Genomic DNA, 18139 nt, shown 5'->3' with positions numbered 1-18139 from the left:
CCTTCCTAACTTTTGGTCATTAATACAGAAACTGAAGGGATCTGCTGCATCAGTCTTTTCTCCCAGACAAACATATAATTTGGCTCTCAATGTACCAACCTCTGCCTTAAAACAAATGAACTTGTGGTTAGCCTTCTATGTATTGGCATTCTCTGACAGCAATCTTCAAAATATTTCTATTCCAATATAGTCAGTTTACAAACACTTCTTCTTATGCTTACACAGTTTTTAGCTAATATTGGTTTATTCTTGCCCTCTGTTTACTTCTCTGAAATTATTTACAGACTCTAACCATACATCTCTCTCAGAAAGCCTTAGGTAACTCTGCATGTCAGGAGGTAAGTCTGTGTGGGGAGTTAGGTTGTCATACTGAACCCCTATTTAGAAGAGAATACATGCAGAATATTCCATCTATTTTGGACCATTTTTAGTTAGTCAAATTGTATGAAGGATTTTTTACATTTTAAATACAAGAGAAGCCTATATGTGTAGAGAAAGGCCATAGTATTGCACACCTAAAAAATATAAGACTTGACATTTTTAAGAGTTACTGCTGCTAAAATACTTTACTAACCACAAGCAGTCAAGTGCACTGAAGAGGAGGTAATTGTGGCCTAATCCACTATATAACATCTTTGGATCCATCTGAATGAATGGGATAAGTATATCCACTCCTTCATAGCTGAAGAGTTCCTGTTGAAATGTTAATTAAAGCAATATGTTTCTCAAATAATATTTACTAAATAGCTACATATAAAAAAATACAGAGGAAATGGAAGAATTTAAATATTTAATTGTAATAAATTCGTTCCACTTGTTAGAGCAGGATATATTCCTTATGATATACATAAGAAAAAGAGATTCTCAGTTTTTCCAAACTGCTAATCTCATTCGCTAACACACTTTCATGTATTCATTTAAAAATCACGTAAATTAGCAATTAAATAGGTGAGACACTTCCTAGTGGACTTCTGAGTCATTTTGCATTTCAACTGTCACAGAAACCAGCTATCAGACCTGAGTGTTAGTGAGGAACTACAGCTGACATCTGCTTTTGAATAAAATAAAAAAAAGCAGTATCCTTTAAATGAAACTATACCATGTTTTAACATTTTCTGCACAGTATGAGGTAGAAAGATGCATACCTTTCTGTGGAGATCATTTTCACAGAGAGCAGACAAAAGAAATAATATATCAGCTTGAATTTCCAGTAGAATGGCATCTTCTTTCTCTTTAGATTTGTTTGCTGCATACTTTAGGATGTCTACAAATGAATATATTTTATATGTGTGAATGTCCTATTCACAAGTCAGAATTATATTACAGCTGCTGATTTTTAAAAAAATCGAATTTACACCAAGGGATTTTTAAAGGCATCTACTTATGCTGTTCACTTTTATCTCCTGTGTTTTATAATAGCTTACAGAAGTGCAGCACTCTGATGCTGTAATTTCATGGACTTTACTTTTGGTGACGGTGTTAATGATAGCAGCTTGCACTGACTTCTTCCTTGTTCAGTCTCTGTGCTGCCCTGTGTATCGTGCCAGTGTAATGAATTCAGGGAACTGATCTGAATTAAGGAACTCTTAGAAAAAGGCAACGAACGTACTGATTTGCTCTACTGTACAGCCTCACAAACATTTGTACTGACAGTGGAAATGTGGGAGAGACATAAAATACCACCACGGCTGAGAAAATCAGCCCTGGAACCACTACGTGAAAGAGGACATTCAGACACAGAACTCCCCCAAAGTAAGAAAAGTTACTTGAATCTGATATGTAAGGTATAGTGTTAATTTTGCTTTCACTAAAATCTGTAAGTTTCCACGGAGCTTTCACTGGAGTTCAACTTTCAACTGAGGACATAAAATCTTTTATTTCTAGGCTTTCTGTTAGAACATACTCTTTGAATTCCAAAGGATCTTACCTATTTTGTTTCTTCCAGGGGGAATCTTTGAGAGTACTGGAAACTTTTTATTATTGTAAGAAAAGAACTTAAACCAGTGTGTATTGGAACTTAAAACCAAATGCAACAGTAGGTAAGTGTTACTGAACAAGAAAATGCTCTAAAATTGCAGAAGCAGTGGTTAAGCAGTTTTATTCTGCTTTTATAATATTATTCATATAAAAATACATGGTTATTAATTTTCTTCTACTTTAAAGAGGAGTTGCGGAAAGTGACACCATGACAGACTTAGGTACAACAAGACTCGTGGCTGGAGTTCCTAGGTGCTACCACAATGAAAAGAAGATGTAAAAAATGCATAATTCGTTATTTCCCTATAATAAAGGGAGAAGGGGCAGCTTTCACTTTGAAATTAAACACCTAGGCTTTTACAGCTCTCTGTTTTGTTTAATTCGTTTAATTCTGTGTGTTAAAGTGTAACAAAATTAAAAAAAATCAATTACATCTTGGATTAATTGAGGTTTTTAAGTTTTTCAGCAGTCAAAGGAGTAACACACTAAAACCACAGCACACAAAAAAGCACGAACATTCTCAGTGTCAACAGAAATGTACTAATTTAAGTACAGCAATACAAATTGTGCTTTACCCAGTAGCTGGCTAATTGCTCCCTGGTCACACAAATTAAGGTTCACAGCTTCATCATAAAGGGACACAACAGATCTCAGCACTCTCAGACTGTAGCGCATTTGTGCAAGTTTGTTGCCACGACCACCTGTTCCATGGAAACTGTTACCTTGACCAAAGAAAGGATCTGTGAAGCAATCACAATGAGTATTTTTTTTGGCAGACAGTGTATGTTCAGTATAATAATATGCTCAGAGGAAAAAAAAAAAAACAAGGCTTATCAGTGTAAGCTAAAACGAAACAAAAATATCCCTTAATGTTAGAAAAGCTTCTTGTTTAAAACCATCCAGCAATAAGCCTTTCTGTGTAGGGCTATACTTTTTACATTCATAAGAAAGGTATGATTTTGGTGAACACTTAAAATTATTACAATTTTTTTAACCTTACTAGGTTAATGAGCAGTCTCCAAAACTCAAAATATCTTCTCTAGCATGACATGTAATATCAACCTTTTGATCTCTATTAGATGCAAATGAAAAATTCTTCCTAGGAAAACATACCAATTTTGTGATGAAAAATATCCATCCCTAGAAAACCAGGCCATGAAATTCGGTGCAGTTAGTTATCTTTTTGCTTAGGCCACACTCTTAGCTGATGGCCACAAGCCAGCTTTAGTCTGGAAGCTGTTGGACTGTGTACAGCTCTAAGTTTGAGTTAACGTGTCCTGCTTATGGCAGGAATTACCGGTTGGACTTGTTGCCACAGTAAGTGTATCTATCTGACTAGCTTAAAACACGAGCAGTAGAGATGTGTGGCTGCCACACAACTGAAGGAATATCAATATAGTGGTACACAGGGAATGGGGGACCAGCTTTATCCTTCAATAGAAAAAAAACATTATGGTCAGTTTTTTTAGAAAGATTAGTTTCCTAAGTGACCTGTTGAAAAAGAATCACTCTGACTTCACAAGTTTTACATTTTTCCTTCCTGTCAAAGAATGTAAGTTCAGTTGAGTGGTGTTTTGAGGTTACTGTGTATGAAAGCCATGAGCACCTACTGACCTTGGCCTATACACCATTCTAGAAACACAAGGAGAAGAGTATTCGCTTGGCAGGACAAATATTTATCTACTAACACAGGAGCCACTGAAGCTAGAATTGCAATTGCATGAAGCTGTAGTTCTTCATATTGGGCAGCAGACCAGTCATGAAATCCAGGCTTTTGATTTGGTCTTACATAATAAAGCAAAGCTGGCATCACATAACTTTCACTGAGAAGCTGCAGAGTCAAGACAAAGAGAGACAGCTTACAGATTTCATATGCAAATAAGAAAGATCTAAAGCAATGAGTCAACTTTATCTGTCCTACACTGAGAAAATTAATTTTTATTGAGAAAGTACATCACTAACGCTACAAGTACAGACAAACTCTGTTTATATTCTGTAGCATTCCCACAGACTGTGGTTTGTAAAACTTTAGTATGTTCTTCACATATATTTCAATAATGCTTTGCAGTCACTTGTCAGATAATTTTCCTAGCATGGTCTAGGTTTGTAACTTTTCTAAGTAGAAACTCTATACTGCTTTCAAACAGCAGGACTTCGTCTGTAGCTATGTATGAATTCTTGATTTGGAGAACAGCTGACTTCAGTCCACTGGACTATGCCAGATGGACTGCTAAATAATATTCCTGTGATTCTTTTGACCTTTTTTATTTTCTGCTTATTGTATCTCCTGTTCTGTTACGACTTACCTGTACAGCACATCGATCTTTAGATAAGACTCCTATTACATTAAACAGTAACTTCTTCAGCTCGAAGTCCTCATAAGAGTAGGTAAGTTTAAGACCTTTTACCAAGCGATTGGGAATTTTAACTATGAAGGAAATTGTACATAAGTTACAAAAAAATCATTATTAAAAGTAAAAATAGTGTAATTATGCAGTATGAAATCTCTTACCTTCAGTAGATGTTGCAAGTTCTATTAACAGCTTTGCAAATCCACTTTCCTAATAGGCATTCAAAAAACATACATTAACTAAATTAAATTGCAGCGAAATTAAGACATGGTTTAATTTTAGTTTTGTTTTTTTCCTCAGAACACAGAGTTTAATGTATCCTATGGCAGAATAAACAGAATTTTATCAAAGAAGAAATCAACCATTTGGACATTGTACAATACTAACTAACTACAGTCCTAAGGGTACAATTAGTTAAACCCATGTCTCATTCAGTACAGGTCTGACTTGCATGGGGAAGTCTCAAACACATGTATTCACTACTGTAATCCACCACAGAAGAAAACCATATTCTCAGTACTGTTAGAGTTGTGTTTTTTTAAAATGCATTTGTGCACATGTAAGTTTATACATCAGGGTCATCAGTACATACAATTTTGTGCCTTCAGTTGTGCGTACTAATACACTTATATTCATCTTCGATGCATTTACAAGTAAGCACATGAAAACTGCATGTATGAACAACATGCATTTACAAATATTACTTAATAAAAATTCAGAAAATAAAATCTTGTCATTCACAGCTCCTAGAGAGCTAACAGAAGGACAATTATGTCTAATATAACTTTGGATAGGACCAAGGCCAGGGTGTCTACGCAGCACACTAGAGTCGAAAGAGCTTTGTTTCTGATGTGATTAGAAGCCATAGTTACCAGGACATTGCTCTTCTTGAGCGACAAAGTACATTAGCTTGGCCTCAGTACTCCAGGAAAGCCACCACAGAGCCTTCCACCAGCTCCCAACAGGAGCAGAGCTCACAGAACACTACACAGACAATCCCCACAGAATCAAGTGGTTTTATTAGTTTTGCAGCAGCTTTTTAGATGCGTCCCCAAAAAGCTGGGCTGAGATTTGTTCAGCCTAGCTCTGGAAGTTAGCATACACCCAAATGATTTCAACAATCAAAAAAATATTGCAAAAGTAATTTTAAAGAAAATATTGAAGTCCACAACTATATTGCCTGTTAGCTTTTGTCTCTATGGTATCTATATTCTCTGCACAAAGTCATTGCAAAGTGGTTAAATAAAAAACAACATTAAAACTTGCTAATGTTTTCTCCTTGCTGATTAATGCAGTACTAAATTCGGATGGAAACCAGTAAGCAATTACCAGAGAGTTTTGTTCTAACACAGAGATAATAATATTTAAGATCATTATAAGCTTTACTTTACATATTTTTTCCAGTTTACTTGTGGTGAGAAAATTATTTCCCTTTTCAAAGGCTCAGATTCCTGTGCTGATGTCTGAATTATATTAAATACAAGACTTGAGTTTTCTGAAGTTGCTTGGATGGTATATTAATTAAAAAAGAGAACATTCTGATGAAAATTTCTCTGGTATTATCTATAAGCAGGATTCAATGGTAATATTAATGTTTTTGTCTACCTGGTATTTATACCTTGTACCTTATCTCCACAAGTGACCTAAAATCTCTAGGGAGTCTGAGAATACAGAATCTAAATGAAAACATTTTCATTTTTTCCTTGCATTGAAACAATTTTTCTTCCTTGTAGTATAAGGAATTAAAAATATGTGTCCTTGTTATGTATCTTGTAGGAAAAAACTACCCTGTTTCTATGGCCAGATAAAAAATTTGAATGTTTTAGACATCAAATATGTTGCTGAAATAGTATAACAGACATTTCATAATGGTTAGTGATAAAATGGAAAGCTTGAATGAAAAATCTGTAATCTTCATTACAGGCTATAAAATCTGTTTAGTAATATGGCCAACTGCGAAACTTCTGCTCAAATTGAGAAATTAATTCCCTGAAAGTAATCCATTCCTAAACAGCCAATAGATACACAGAAATTTGATTGCTTAATTATTCAGTATGTATGTCACAGCTTCATTTAAAGTTCTAAATCTCAACTGTAAAACAAGAGAGTAAAATAATATTAACATCTATAAAAAATTAACTTCTCTGCAGTTTCCTCATAAAAATCCTGGAATATTACAGACGAATGAGTCATCTACTTTTTACACAAGTCATGATAGTGCATTCTGGACTACATGTATGTGACCTAGTCTTAGAAAGAATTTATGTGCCTCTTGTTAACTAGATAAAGTAATTATTTTCTCAGCATCTTATTTAGAGCTTCTGAGTTGATTTTTGGAGGACCCTTCTTGTTCCTGGTTATGAGGTAGATACTTCAGTTGAATTTGGGCCATGTGCATATAACCTGTACTCCTACATCTTCAAACAACAGATGAGATTTAGTGCAAAACTCTTTGTAACAGAATGGCACATCTGAGAATCTGTACAAGAATACAGGAGTTAATGTTAACTTTTGCACATGAATAGTGTTAGTGTAATTTTCTAAGTATTAAATAAGGTTGATGCTAGTACTCCAGGCTAATGAACTACAGATTTGAAGTCTCTTTGAGGTAAAGGGAATTGCAGAAAGAAAAATGGTTTCTTGCTCAGCAAATCTAAGAAACTGGAGACAGAGTAAAACAAATAGTAGAACACTAATCAGGAAAAATACTGAGTATATAATAGCAAAGGAGAAGTTATTAGTCTCTGGAATATAACTATAAAAACTTACAATCATAGGTGCTGCAGGGTTTTCAGCTAGTAATGTGGCAATCACCAAGAGGTCATTCCGTAGCTGACGATCGTAATGCCGGAAACCATGCATGAGAAGGTCTACAAATACTTCTTTCAAAGCACTTAAAAGAAAGTGAAATGCATTTTACCTTTTCTTTTCATATTCTAATTTTAGACAGCTCTAGGTATATGAATCCTCATTCAGCATCATACTTTTCAAAGCCTTAGGGTTTAACTGCAAGAGAAAGAACTTAAAACTTTATTACGAAACAGATTCTTATGTGTACCACTAGACATCCAATTTAAGCATATACGCAAGGTGCACGTATTACAAATTGCACCTTCCACTGTATGTGTTAAAATGAATTAATAGAAAGACATAATTTTACTTAAGCATGGAACTGGATGTTGTTGAATGATTATCGAGAAGAAATGGTCTAATCCTAAATAGTTAAAACAGTGTAACTCACTAAGGGAAAACCTGTTATTTACTCCAGCAGAGAATCTAGAACTAAGCCTTATATATCATAGCCTGGCATTTCCTACTAATTTTATAACATAAGCATTTCAACAGTGCAGTAATACTGGCCTACCGAGCCTAACGTGAGCTTGAAAATGGTGCAATTAATTTTTTCATCACACAAAGCAATAGATAGGGCTATACCTCCTGCACTATGCAGCACAGCACCTTGATTTCCCTTTTGCCCTGTAACAGAAACAATTGGTGATGGATCTCTGTGTTCGTGAAATAAAGAGAGGACTGACAATGAAGTAGTTTTGAAGTTGACTGGATGTGCTTTTAGCTGGACCCTGGCCACTGAATTTCTAAGCTATGTGGCAGGCACCTCTTGGATCATGTATCATTTCCCGGCATCTCACAGGCTGCAGTGCTATCTCACTTGCTGAAACAGAAACAGATGCCTTAGGAGTCTAAATCATGGGATGCTTGGCTATGAGGTCTGATCCAGTAATGCTTCCATTTTGGAGAATCAGATGTGTTAATACTGAGGACTTAATGAGAGACCTCCGTTCCCCATTTGTATTTTCTCTTGATTCTTTTAAAACAAAATGCTACACAAAAGCAAGGCTTTCGATATCTCCAAAATTACAAAATTAATTCATAAAATGCTTCCCTGTACTTACTGTACACATTCCAAGCTACTGAGCTGATTAACAACCTCTTCTTTTGAGGTGTTTTCTAACAGGTTCCATAGGATTTCTGAGGAGCGGAACACCAGCTGTCCTGAGGGATCAACACCATTTAGATACAAACAGAGTCTGCTGGCTGCTTGGGCCTTCATCATAAGTCTGCAATTTACTCCTGAAATTATGAAAATCTGAATAATTAATTCCCTGTAGGTCAGTAATTGTTTTAGGCATGTTCAGACAACAAATGATCTAAGATCAGAGGTAATAAGATTGTTGAAAGAACAGTTTGTACTAACCAGAGCTGGAGAGATGCTGGAGAGCTTTAAGTACCCACAACTTCTCAGTAAGTTGATTTTCAACTAATGCTAGTGACAAAACGAGAGTTTCTGCTAATCCTCCTAATTCAGCCATCTGAATTTTATAGTTTGCACTTGTTGGCTGGTAACCTGCATATACAAGAGCTTTAGTTATAATGCAGTAAATATTCAAAATTTTGGTTACTTCATAAAATATTCATCCTTTCTCAAGAAAGGATTGAGAACTGAGTATCATTATTTCCTTAGTCCTAACACCAATTGAAAAAAAAAATCTAATAAACAACAAGAGCTGCTTTTCTTATATCTGAGTATTAATAGTGCCCAAAGCATATCCAACAGACTTACCCTCAAGAAGACTAAAATGCTATATAAACAAATTAATTGCTTCCTAAAATTTACAGAATGAAAGAACAAGCAGGGTTATAGAGTGGTGAAAAACCTCCTTCAGGTCATGCAATAAGTTGTTGGTGCAGGATCTAGTTCTCTTCTGTAGCCTGTTTACTAGAGAATTATGGCCTTCTATTATTGTATTACTTAAAACATGTGAATCCAACCTTTGATTTATAAGCTTGATTTTCTAATGTCTCCCTATTTTTACTTTTGTCCATGCATATGCAAATCCATATTTCATTATTGAATTACGGGGGAAGGGGAAGCATTGAAAAAAGAAATTAATATTTATATATGCTAACTCATGAAAGTAAAGTTTATCTTAAATAGCTTAAAAAATATATATATCAAATGACATGAAATGCAGGATTGATAAATGTAGATAATGCACATGGTGAAATGAGTTCTAACCAAGCATAAACTCTGATACGCTCTAAGTTGGTATTACTCTATAGGTAAGAGAACTCTGCAGGATCAAACTTTGGCAAGATTTACATATATGCTTAGAGATGAAGAATTTGACTTCAAAAAATCAGACTGAAATACTCTCTTCATTTTTGAGATAACATATCTTATTTTCTAAATCTGCAGGAGAAGAATAAATCTCTCAGTGTTTAACATTCACTTATCTTGATGGAACTATTTACAGATATACAACTAAATGCACACATAGCTGCTTGCAGGATTTGAGTCTCGTTTGTAAAATAAAACTGGATTTATACACTTTCATATTTCTAGAATCGTGCGAGGGCTGTTGCAGCTGCAGCTTCTTTAGGCCTCCTAAAATAAATGAAAACTAGCAAGAGGGCACAGGAACTAGTGCCACACTGTAGGAACACAGCAAGGGAGCACACTTACATCCAGCATGCTCCCTCACCTGCGCTCTGGATCCACACTATGACAATGCTCATCTGTAGCTTGGCTGCCTATAAATCTAGTGTTGTCTCACAGCACATGATCCTGTGCCCCTCTAGAGGGGATCCATGACTGACTTTGCCTGATAAGAGCCTCTGGCACCATCATAAGGGTCAAAGGAATAAATAGTAGTGGATTCTGATGACAGTTTGCACGCCTATCCATAATACCAGACAATCATGCTTGAGCCCATACGCAGGCATCATCACCCTCTGTCTGCAGAGAAAAGTCACACAATTTATTTAAAGCTTATGCTCAGATGTGCCCATATAACATGAAGTCAATCAAATTTAGATGGGCTCAGATCTATCCCTCACAAGTAACACAAGTGAAACCAGAGCTGCTTCTCTCCAGGCTACATATACAAAGTTGAAAATTACATTTCCCTTCTTATAATTCTGATCCTAACTACTCTTTCTTCCTCCATTACCCATGTTTCAAAGAACTTGTGACCACTTCACATTTTCTGGATACTATTTAATCCTAATCCCCTAAGTGTAATAATTAATTCCTTGTACGTTGATGAACTAATTTCAGATTTTGAGTATGCATTTCTATAGAAACATGTTAATTGCACATTTGCCAATGCTATACATTTAATACATGAGATACAGTAACTATAGTTATAAAGAAAAATTAATCCATAGCTAATTAAAAGAGCCTTTTCAAAGTAGCTGGGATCATAAACACTTGATTTCTTCTGACACTTGAAAATACTGTGCTTTACCTGAAAGTAGTTTTCTCGGTAGCTCCATATTATAAAAGCTAACAACACACTTACAGATTTGTATTCTGACTTGAGAGCTTGGCACCCTCATCAGATAACCTGTCAGAAACAGAAAAAAAAAGTAATGTCCAAAGTTTGTAAATTTTTTTAGAAAGTAAACTTAACATTTCTATTTACAGTACTTAGTGTTTCCTTTGGTCATACCCCCTACAAATCTGTAATTTCATGCAAAGTTTGATTATAAAATACTCAAGGGATGGGGACTCCCACACTGAAGGGGACAAGGGGTCTTGGAGGAGTAACATAAGGTTAATCAAAAAGTGACCTTCTCTGCTTTATGGCTACAGACCCTTATAAGAGACTGGATGTTATTCCAGAAGTTGTGTAATTCAGAAGAAAGCTACTACACTAGGCTGTTGTCATCACTACCATGTCAGAAACTCTTCTTTTAGCAGACATGGTATGACATAAAGGGAGCACAGAAAGATCCTTTTCCACAGGATGAAGAGAATTCCATTGAGAGCTACCAGTGCCTAACACGTATACTATAAACAATCTTTAAGATTTTAGTGTCTTTTTGGGCATGCTACTCTAAAGAGAACCTGGAACTATCTGAAACCAGGAGGCCATTCTGCTATCTACTTGGACCTATGAAAATAAAGACTTCCAAAAATATTTTTTTCTCACCCATTTCAAAGATAATCTTTTTTTCATGTGTGACAGGCTGATTGTGCTACCTCTTTACCATTTAAATCTTACCATTAAGTGAGCTGATATATCACTCCTGCTCTGTTCTGAATTCTTTTTGACCTATAGTGCTTGCAGTATTTTCTTTGAAAATCACAAACATGACATGCAAGGTCGTAAAAAGATATTTTGATACTAAAAGATCCAGTGACATTAAGATATGAATTTGACACTTTTCCTCAAGAGCTCTCTTAAAACAGATTTCTGAAAGAGAGAATCTCATGGCTCAGATGCAGCAGGAGGCTGAAGTCAGAAACTGCTACTCCTAGTAAGGCATGGCACTAAACTGACTTGTATTTTGCTGTTGTAGGTGACAGGTCTTAGGCTTTTGGGTTTTGAAGGTTTTAGTTGGGAGTTAGGACTTACTGTTTCTCACTTGTTTTTTCCATTCGGTTTCAAAGAAGCAGGAAGGATACATGTTCCTCTTATCCCAGGCTTCAGTGTTTACAGTAATACACCAATTCCTCAGAGCAAAATGACATGAAATAGGCTATAGACAGGTTTAGGTTTATAGCCGTATCAGTTTACACTCACCTAGTTGTGCAATGGATTTTGAAACTGCCACAGAATAGCTTACTTCATCAGATAATTTCTTTTTTTGAAATGGTAACCTGCAAAAATAAATTTAAAAATATTACAACTATGCTTAAAACACTGCAGAAGAACACTTTAATCAAGTCACCAGAAAAGCTCAATAGCTTTTCTCTTCTTCTTGACATTTTTTGCAAATAAGAACACTTTTCCCAGTACAAATACATTCTTTGCAATGCTGATTCTACACTGAAAGTTCCAGTTCCATAATCTGGCAATTACATCTTGGCAATTAGTGGTACATGTTCATAGATGATATTTTCATAATTCATATTTGATGCAATAAGAAATACTGAATAAACAAACATCATTTAAATGTGGACGATTAAATCCTGGAACCTAGGCACTATCAGGCTATTCCAGAGCTAGACTATGCATAGACATGTGCAGAGGTGAAAAAAAAGGATCATATCCCTGGGCAAGACCTCTTGAAATGGATAAAAATAAAACCAATAAACTGACTCCAAATAGCCTAACAACAAATTTCTTTTTAAAAACGGGATATTAAGAAATATTCAATAACATTTGCAAAATACTCAGATATGACATAAACATCTAAGTGCTAAAAATTCTCTAACAGTAAACATCATTACAATATTACGCTAAGGTCTCTGCAGCTTATAGTACAGAAGCAGCTTTCCGGTAGGTTTACCTCTGTAAACATAGCCAGAGAAAAAGAAAGGAGAGAGCAAATAATGGAATAAATGGGGGGAAAACCAAAGAAACAGACATTGAAAAAAAAGTGGGAAGACGACAGGTAAACAGAAGCAGCTATGAAAGAGTGGAAAATTTTACTGCAGGAGTTCTAGTATCTGTAAGGAAATTTTAAATAACAGCCCCTCCCTCCAGTTACAGGCTTCTCTTTGTCATATGAAGTAATAGTGAATTGTGGGGGAATTTCCATAGTACAGAAATTAAAGCAAAACCCAAGGGTGCAATCTTCCAAAATATATTCATTGCAGAAACCACAATTATTGCTTAACTGCTGTAAGAGATGAAAAGTCTCACTCACAACTACACTTTATTGACTTTATACACTCATTCTCAGTTTTGTCACGTTTCTGCCAAGCACCGAAGAAAGTGAAACTTAGTGATGTACTTTCTCATTCTCCACTGCGTGGCAGCAAAGGAAAGCGGTACAACTGATGGTGCTCAGGGAACTAGAAGATTCAGCTGGGAAGTTCTATGTTTATTAAACCTAACAGCTGAGAGGAAGCTATGTAAAAACCTGTTTCAGTATCTGGTTTGCTATGCGACTCATTTTCTGTCTGGCAAATTTTTCTCTTCCTTATTCTCTCCAATTATAAATAAATCCACGAGTAACTATAGCTACAAGCATTCCATAAGTAACTTCATTAAATTATTGACGAGAACTACTGACAAGTGAGGATAACACCGTTCTATTCTACAAATAATTTAAAGTACAGTATGACAATGACAATGCCCAAAAGTTCACGCAATATGTTTTTAAATGAATTATAAATCCCAAATCCTCCAACTGTTGTGGTTCTTTTTCTTCTGCAATATGGCTTGTCATTTTGTAAAGCTTACCTTCAGGTATTAAAGTGGTTTTGTGTCACCTCAGGTTTTCAAACTCACTTTGAGAGCTTGTTTGAAACAGCAAAATGTACCTCAGCAGGACTTAGATGCTGAATTTCAAGGCCCAGAACAACTTACTCTAGGCAATAAGACACCTTGGGGAATCTTGCTTTCAAGCAAGCTGGGGCCAATTACAATACAGTTTTGAATTATGTAATACGTAGTGCCACAGATACTTAACTGCTAAAATGGGTCCCTCCTTCATGCCAACAGAAATCGGACTCAAGGAAAATACAGTTCACAAAAAGGAAGGGTGATATAATAGATGCCTTGCAGATATAGATACCTTGTAGATCGACGCTGTATGGATATGTCAGTTGTCTTAGAAAATATATGAACATATTAATAAGCAGTGTTTAAATCTCTAAAGGAAGGGCTGAAGTACTTACCCACATAATTTAATAAGTTCACATAAAGGCTCAGTGAAAGCTTCTTGTTCATTCATTTTTTCTGCACACAGGTTAAGAATTTCAATTATTTGTGCTAAATCCTTAAGGGGCTTTTAATTTAAAGTTAAGGAAATCAGATGGTACTGCTATGAATCAGAAGAAAAAGTTGAAAACTGTATTCATCATACTTCAAAGACACAAACAAGAAAAAACAAGGACAATGCTTTCAAAGTTAGATGTCTAAAATGAAGCATATGAGTCAACACTTAGGCTTTTCAAAGCAGCCTTACTTTTACAGAAGCACAACTGTTGCAAATCTGATTTAGCTTTATCAGCTGAACCCACGGTAAGTTCAGCACTGAATATCTAAAAATATAGGATGAAAAGTTGTCAGATTTACCTCTCTAAATTCTGAGACAACCTTGAGGTATTTAAATTGTTTCCTATTCTAGTCCCAAGTGACTGAAGTTTGAAAATCTGGACCCAAACACATATTGAGATTATCTAATTTAGGGTAGAGGCACAAGATCAAAACTGAACAGATCACTGAGACTGAGAAGTTACTACCAATCCACTGACTCATGGAAACTGCCTGTAAGTGCTTAGCCACAACTCAACTGTGAAGTAATGTGATAGCTTAAATCACTGTGGCAATTAGCTGAACTGTACAAAAATTAATCACACTTTTCCATATGCCTAGTACTCCCTAGTACTTCTGATTATTGTAAGCCTTTCAATTTGTACTGTAAATATGAAAAAAGTTTCGGATAAATTAGTCTGACTCTATTTTTCTTTAAAATGTCACCTCACTGGAAGTCATTGCTATTTTATCTGCTGCTTCTTAAGTAGCAACAATTATTAAGCTTGTCTATTCTGAGTTGAAAGTACACTAATTACATTTGGAACACTTTCAACCACTGTACAGGTGAGATCCCTCTATTGAATTTTGTAGCAAATGAACCTAGCATCCAAGAATCTTGCTAACCTACCAACCTTGGCTATGTGTGCACAAGGCCAATGATGAGAATGTTTGTGGACCATCACTGCTCTCCATGTGGAAGCACAGCACATCACAAAACCTTTTGCTGAAAAGTCAGAGTATTATCATACATAAAACACCATAACTTTAGAATGCTACAGTGGCAAAAAGGATACAAGCCCGTTTTCAAAATGCTTGACTACCTTCTTGAGAGTTTTCAGCTGCTCTTTTTCCAAATCTTTCTTAAGTAAAAGAATGAAAAGCAGGTTTTAATTGCAGTTTGCCTTAGAACATTAAATGATTATGTTTATCCCCTTTTAAGTTTAAATGAAAGTGGAAGCCAGATTAAAAAAATCACAAGACAATGAAATTCTGAAAGTGCTTTGCAGCAGGATTAGCTCCTTGATCAACCCTCATTCCTAAGTATGGAGTCTGCGCTCTTGTAACTGAAGAGGTTTTTTAAAACTCTATCTCTTGTTCAAATGTGTGGGCTCCTTCTCTTAAATTCTTTGGGATTCTGTGAAAGACAACTAAAAAACCCATGTCACACATGATATAAATGTATAAAAATGTAGATCTAAGTGGCTTAGAGCGGAGCTCTGCCACCACTAGGAAACAGTCTGCAAATTCAAAGCTGAAAACAACTGAAGTGAGGATATGTCAGGGTATGTCAGTGATATGCAGCAATCATTCCAGCTCTTCTGAGCACCTCCATGCTGGGCAAGAGCACTGCAACTTGAGGCAGGCCAGAAAGTTGTTTCAGGAATCTACAAGCCCAGAATCCTAAGGGCATTTTATCATATACCTTATACTCTCTAGAGAAGCAGTAAACAATATAATCCAGCACATTTTTCTTTAGTCAGTAAGTTTATTCTATCAGCTCGCTATCAAAAGGGGAAGAAAAACCCAACACGAACTACTTCTCTGTGAGGCATTAACTTAATATGTGGTATGTTTAATCGAGTTCTTGTTTTAAGAAAATAAATTATTAGGTTTTTAGATCAAACTTAACTGACAGCTTAGTGAATTTAGTCTGTCGAACCTTGTGGAGACCAAAAACAGTCTGTGGAAGTCCATGAGTTTACGCTCTCCTGCATGCCTAGGTAGTCACATTTATTCAACACTGAACTTTGTATATTTCTCCTTCCTTTAAAATTACCTCCCTGGAGAAAAGTTAGCAGTTAACTTGGGCAATTACATGAATTCCTGACATACTTTCAGTAATTCTGTATGTATTTCTGTTTCTCAGCTGTAGGTTTCAGCACTCAAAAACTCACAGCTAATCTAGAAATTTTGCACGTCTGGTTTTTAAATGCACATGCTTTTGTCTGTTTTGGGGTTTTTTTTGAGAAGTGTCTGTGTGAGGATGTACTGGGTTTTACATATGTATTTTTTTAATATAAAACCATCACTGATAGCATTCTCTATTACAATGACCATCTTTAGAAGAAGTGTTCAAATACCAGAACAAATACTTCAGCTTTGTACTCTTGTAGCTCCAGCCACCAGTGCCATCTCGTTTATTTAGGGCGGGTACTGAAGTAATTGTATAAAACATTTTTCTAAGCCCCATTACCACCTGTGTAACTGAAATAATGAGGTATCAGGCTTACTTACTGAGTTTGAATCTTCGAGTAGTTTGATGACGTGATTCAGATCCACTGATCTTAACTGTGTATCCTGGAAAAGTCACACTTTTAACATTTTTTTTTAGACTCTGCTTAAAAAGTGCTTAAACCTTAAAATGTAAAGTGACGCGTTGAACCAACATGAATCTAGGCACGGACGGGTAAATCCAGGCTGTGTGTGGAGCACAAACCGGGGCTTGTTCTCAGCCCGATGCAGCGGCCAAGCCAAGCAAAGCCAAGCCAAGCCCAGCCAAGCCACGCCAGGCCAGGCCAGGCGAGGGCTGGCCAGGGCAGGGCAGGGCAGGGCAGCGCCTCCCAGCCGGCGGCGGCTACAGGCGGCGGGGCTGGCGGGTGACTCCTGCCTGCGGGTGAGCTCACCTGGACGGCGCCGAGGCCCGCGCCGGCGTCCGAGGCGTTCCTGCGCCGCTCCCCGCCGCAGCGAGAGGGGCCGGGGGCCGGCGACAGCGCCGGGGAGCGGGCCGGCGAGCGAGAGGGCGCCCGTGAGGTGGGGGGCTCGGCCAGGGAAGACATGGTGCCGGCCCGCCACCGCCGCCCGCCCGCCCGCGGCAGCAGCGCGGCCCCGCGCCGTTGCCATGGGAGCGGGGCGGCGCCGCCTCCCGGCGCCGAGGCTCAGGCCTGCAGCGGCCTCACGTGTCCCCCCCGCCCGCCGAGCTGGGCCAGCTCCGCCCGCCGGCACCCCCTGCGAGGCGGCGGGCACCGGGGTCCCGCCGGCCTGTGGGGACCGGCGGGATGTCGGGATGTGGGCCCGCTGTGCGCCCCGTGCCCCAAACCCCCGGCCTGCAGGCCCCAGTCCTGCCCCTCCTGCCTCATTCCGGTGCTACCTCTCTACACCCCCGCTGTGACACCCGTGGTTTATACCCTTCTCCACCTTACCACTAACGCCATTTCATGCCCTGTTATAAAACGCTTCCTCAGCGCGAAAACCGTTTCCCCACCCACGTGCAGTGCAGAGGCTGGACTCTTCCCACTTGCTGCAGAGCTGGAGGGGAGAGGCTGGTCGATCCGTAACTTCTGATCATGAAAAAAATCCACCACAAGAGACCATCATGACAAACCCCAGCGTAGATGGGACAGCCCTGACTGGGGTAGCCTGGCTGTGGGGCAGAGGGGAAAGGAATCTTTTCTCTGCATAGACTGATACAAAACAGGTAACTAATGCCTGGAAAGTAAAAAGGCAGGGACAGAAGTATACAGGGATTTGGGTATTTTCTACTTGCTGACAGTTACCATGCCTAGGTTTGCTACGGCATCTCTCAGCTGCGAGCACAGCTGCTCCTATGGGGATACATGTACACCTAATGGGCGCGTGGATGTATCCCGAAATGCTGTCTCCACAAGATGGGAGCGTGGCTGAGCCCACCAACACCAAACTGTCTGGGAACTCCAGGCCCTTTGCTGGGTTTATGCCTGGAGGAAGAGAGCTGGGTATCCAGAAGTGGCTGCAGCAAAAGGTGACACCTCATAGTGTGGGCACAGACACTGTGCTCGGCTGCTCACTTCAGCCGCCCTTCCTTCGTAGGATTTGGATACACTTTGGACAAGTTGCACATATGCAGCTTTGGATATGCACATATCCCAAGTCTTTGAC

At 37.9% G+C, this 18139-nt stretch overlaps 1 protein-coding gene across 1 annotated transcript in view; it reads right to left on the bottom strand.

Annotated features, from left to right (window-relative positions):
• Positions 1–17061, bottom strand: part of CFAP69 (cilia and flagella associated protein 69) — a 28210-nt gene extending 11149 nt beyond the window's left edge. Inside the window, exons 1-15 of the mRNA XM_059818815.1 lie at positions 16909–17061; positions 16520–16582; positions 15079–15144; positions 13924–14033; positions 11879–11955; positions 10598–10696; positions 8545–8694; positions 8243–8420; positions 7098–7221; positions 4490–4538; positions 4284–4405; positions 3592–3808; positions 2553–2717; positions 1146–1264; positions 575–693 (exon numbers count right to left, since the gene is read on the bottom strand). Of these exons, the coding sequence (XP_059674798.1) occupies positions 575–693; positions 1146–1264; positions 2553–2717; positions 3592–3808; positions 4284–4405; positions 4490–4538; positions 7098–7221; positions 8243–8420; positions 8545–8694; positions 10598–10696; positions 11879–11955; positions 13924–14033; positions 15079–15144; positions 16520–16582; positions 16909–17061 (1811 nt within the window). The remainder of the gene's footprint in view (positions 1–574; positions 694–1145; positions 1265–2552; positions 2718–3591; positions 3809–4283; positions 4406–4489; positions 4539–7097; positions 7222–8242; positions 8421–8544; positions 8695–10597; positions 10697–11878; positions 11956–13923; positions 14034–15078; positions 15145–16519; positions 16583–16908) is intronic.
• Between the last annotated feature and the right edge of the window lie 1078 nt (positions 17062–18139).

The sequence above is a fragment of the Gavia stellata genome, chromosome 6 (assembly GCF_030936135.1).
Source record: "Gavia stellata isolate bGavSte3 chromosome 6, bGavSte3.hap2, whole genome shotgun sequence".
Taxonomy (NCBI): Eukaryota; Metazoa; Chordata; class Aves; order Gaviiformes; family Gaviidae; genus Gavia; species Gavia stellata.
The sequence above is the reverse complement of the archived record's forward strand: the minus strand, read 5'-3'. Positions and strand labels throughout refer to the sequence as shown.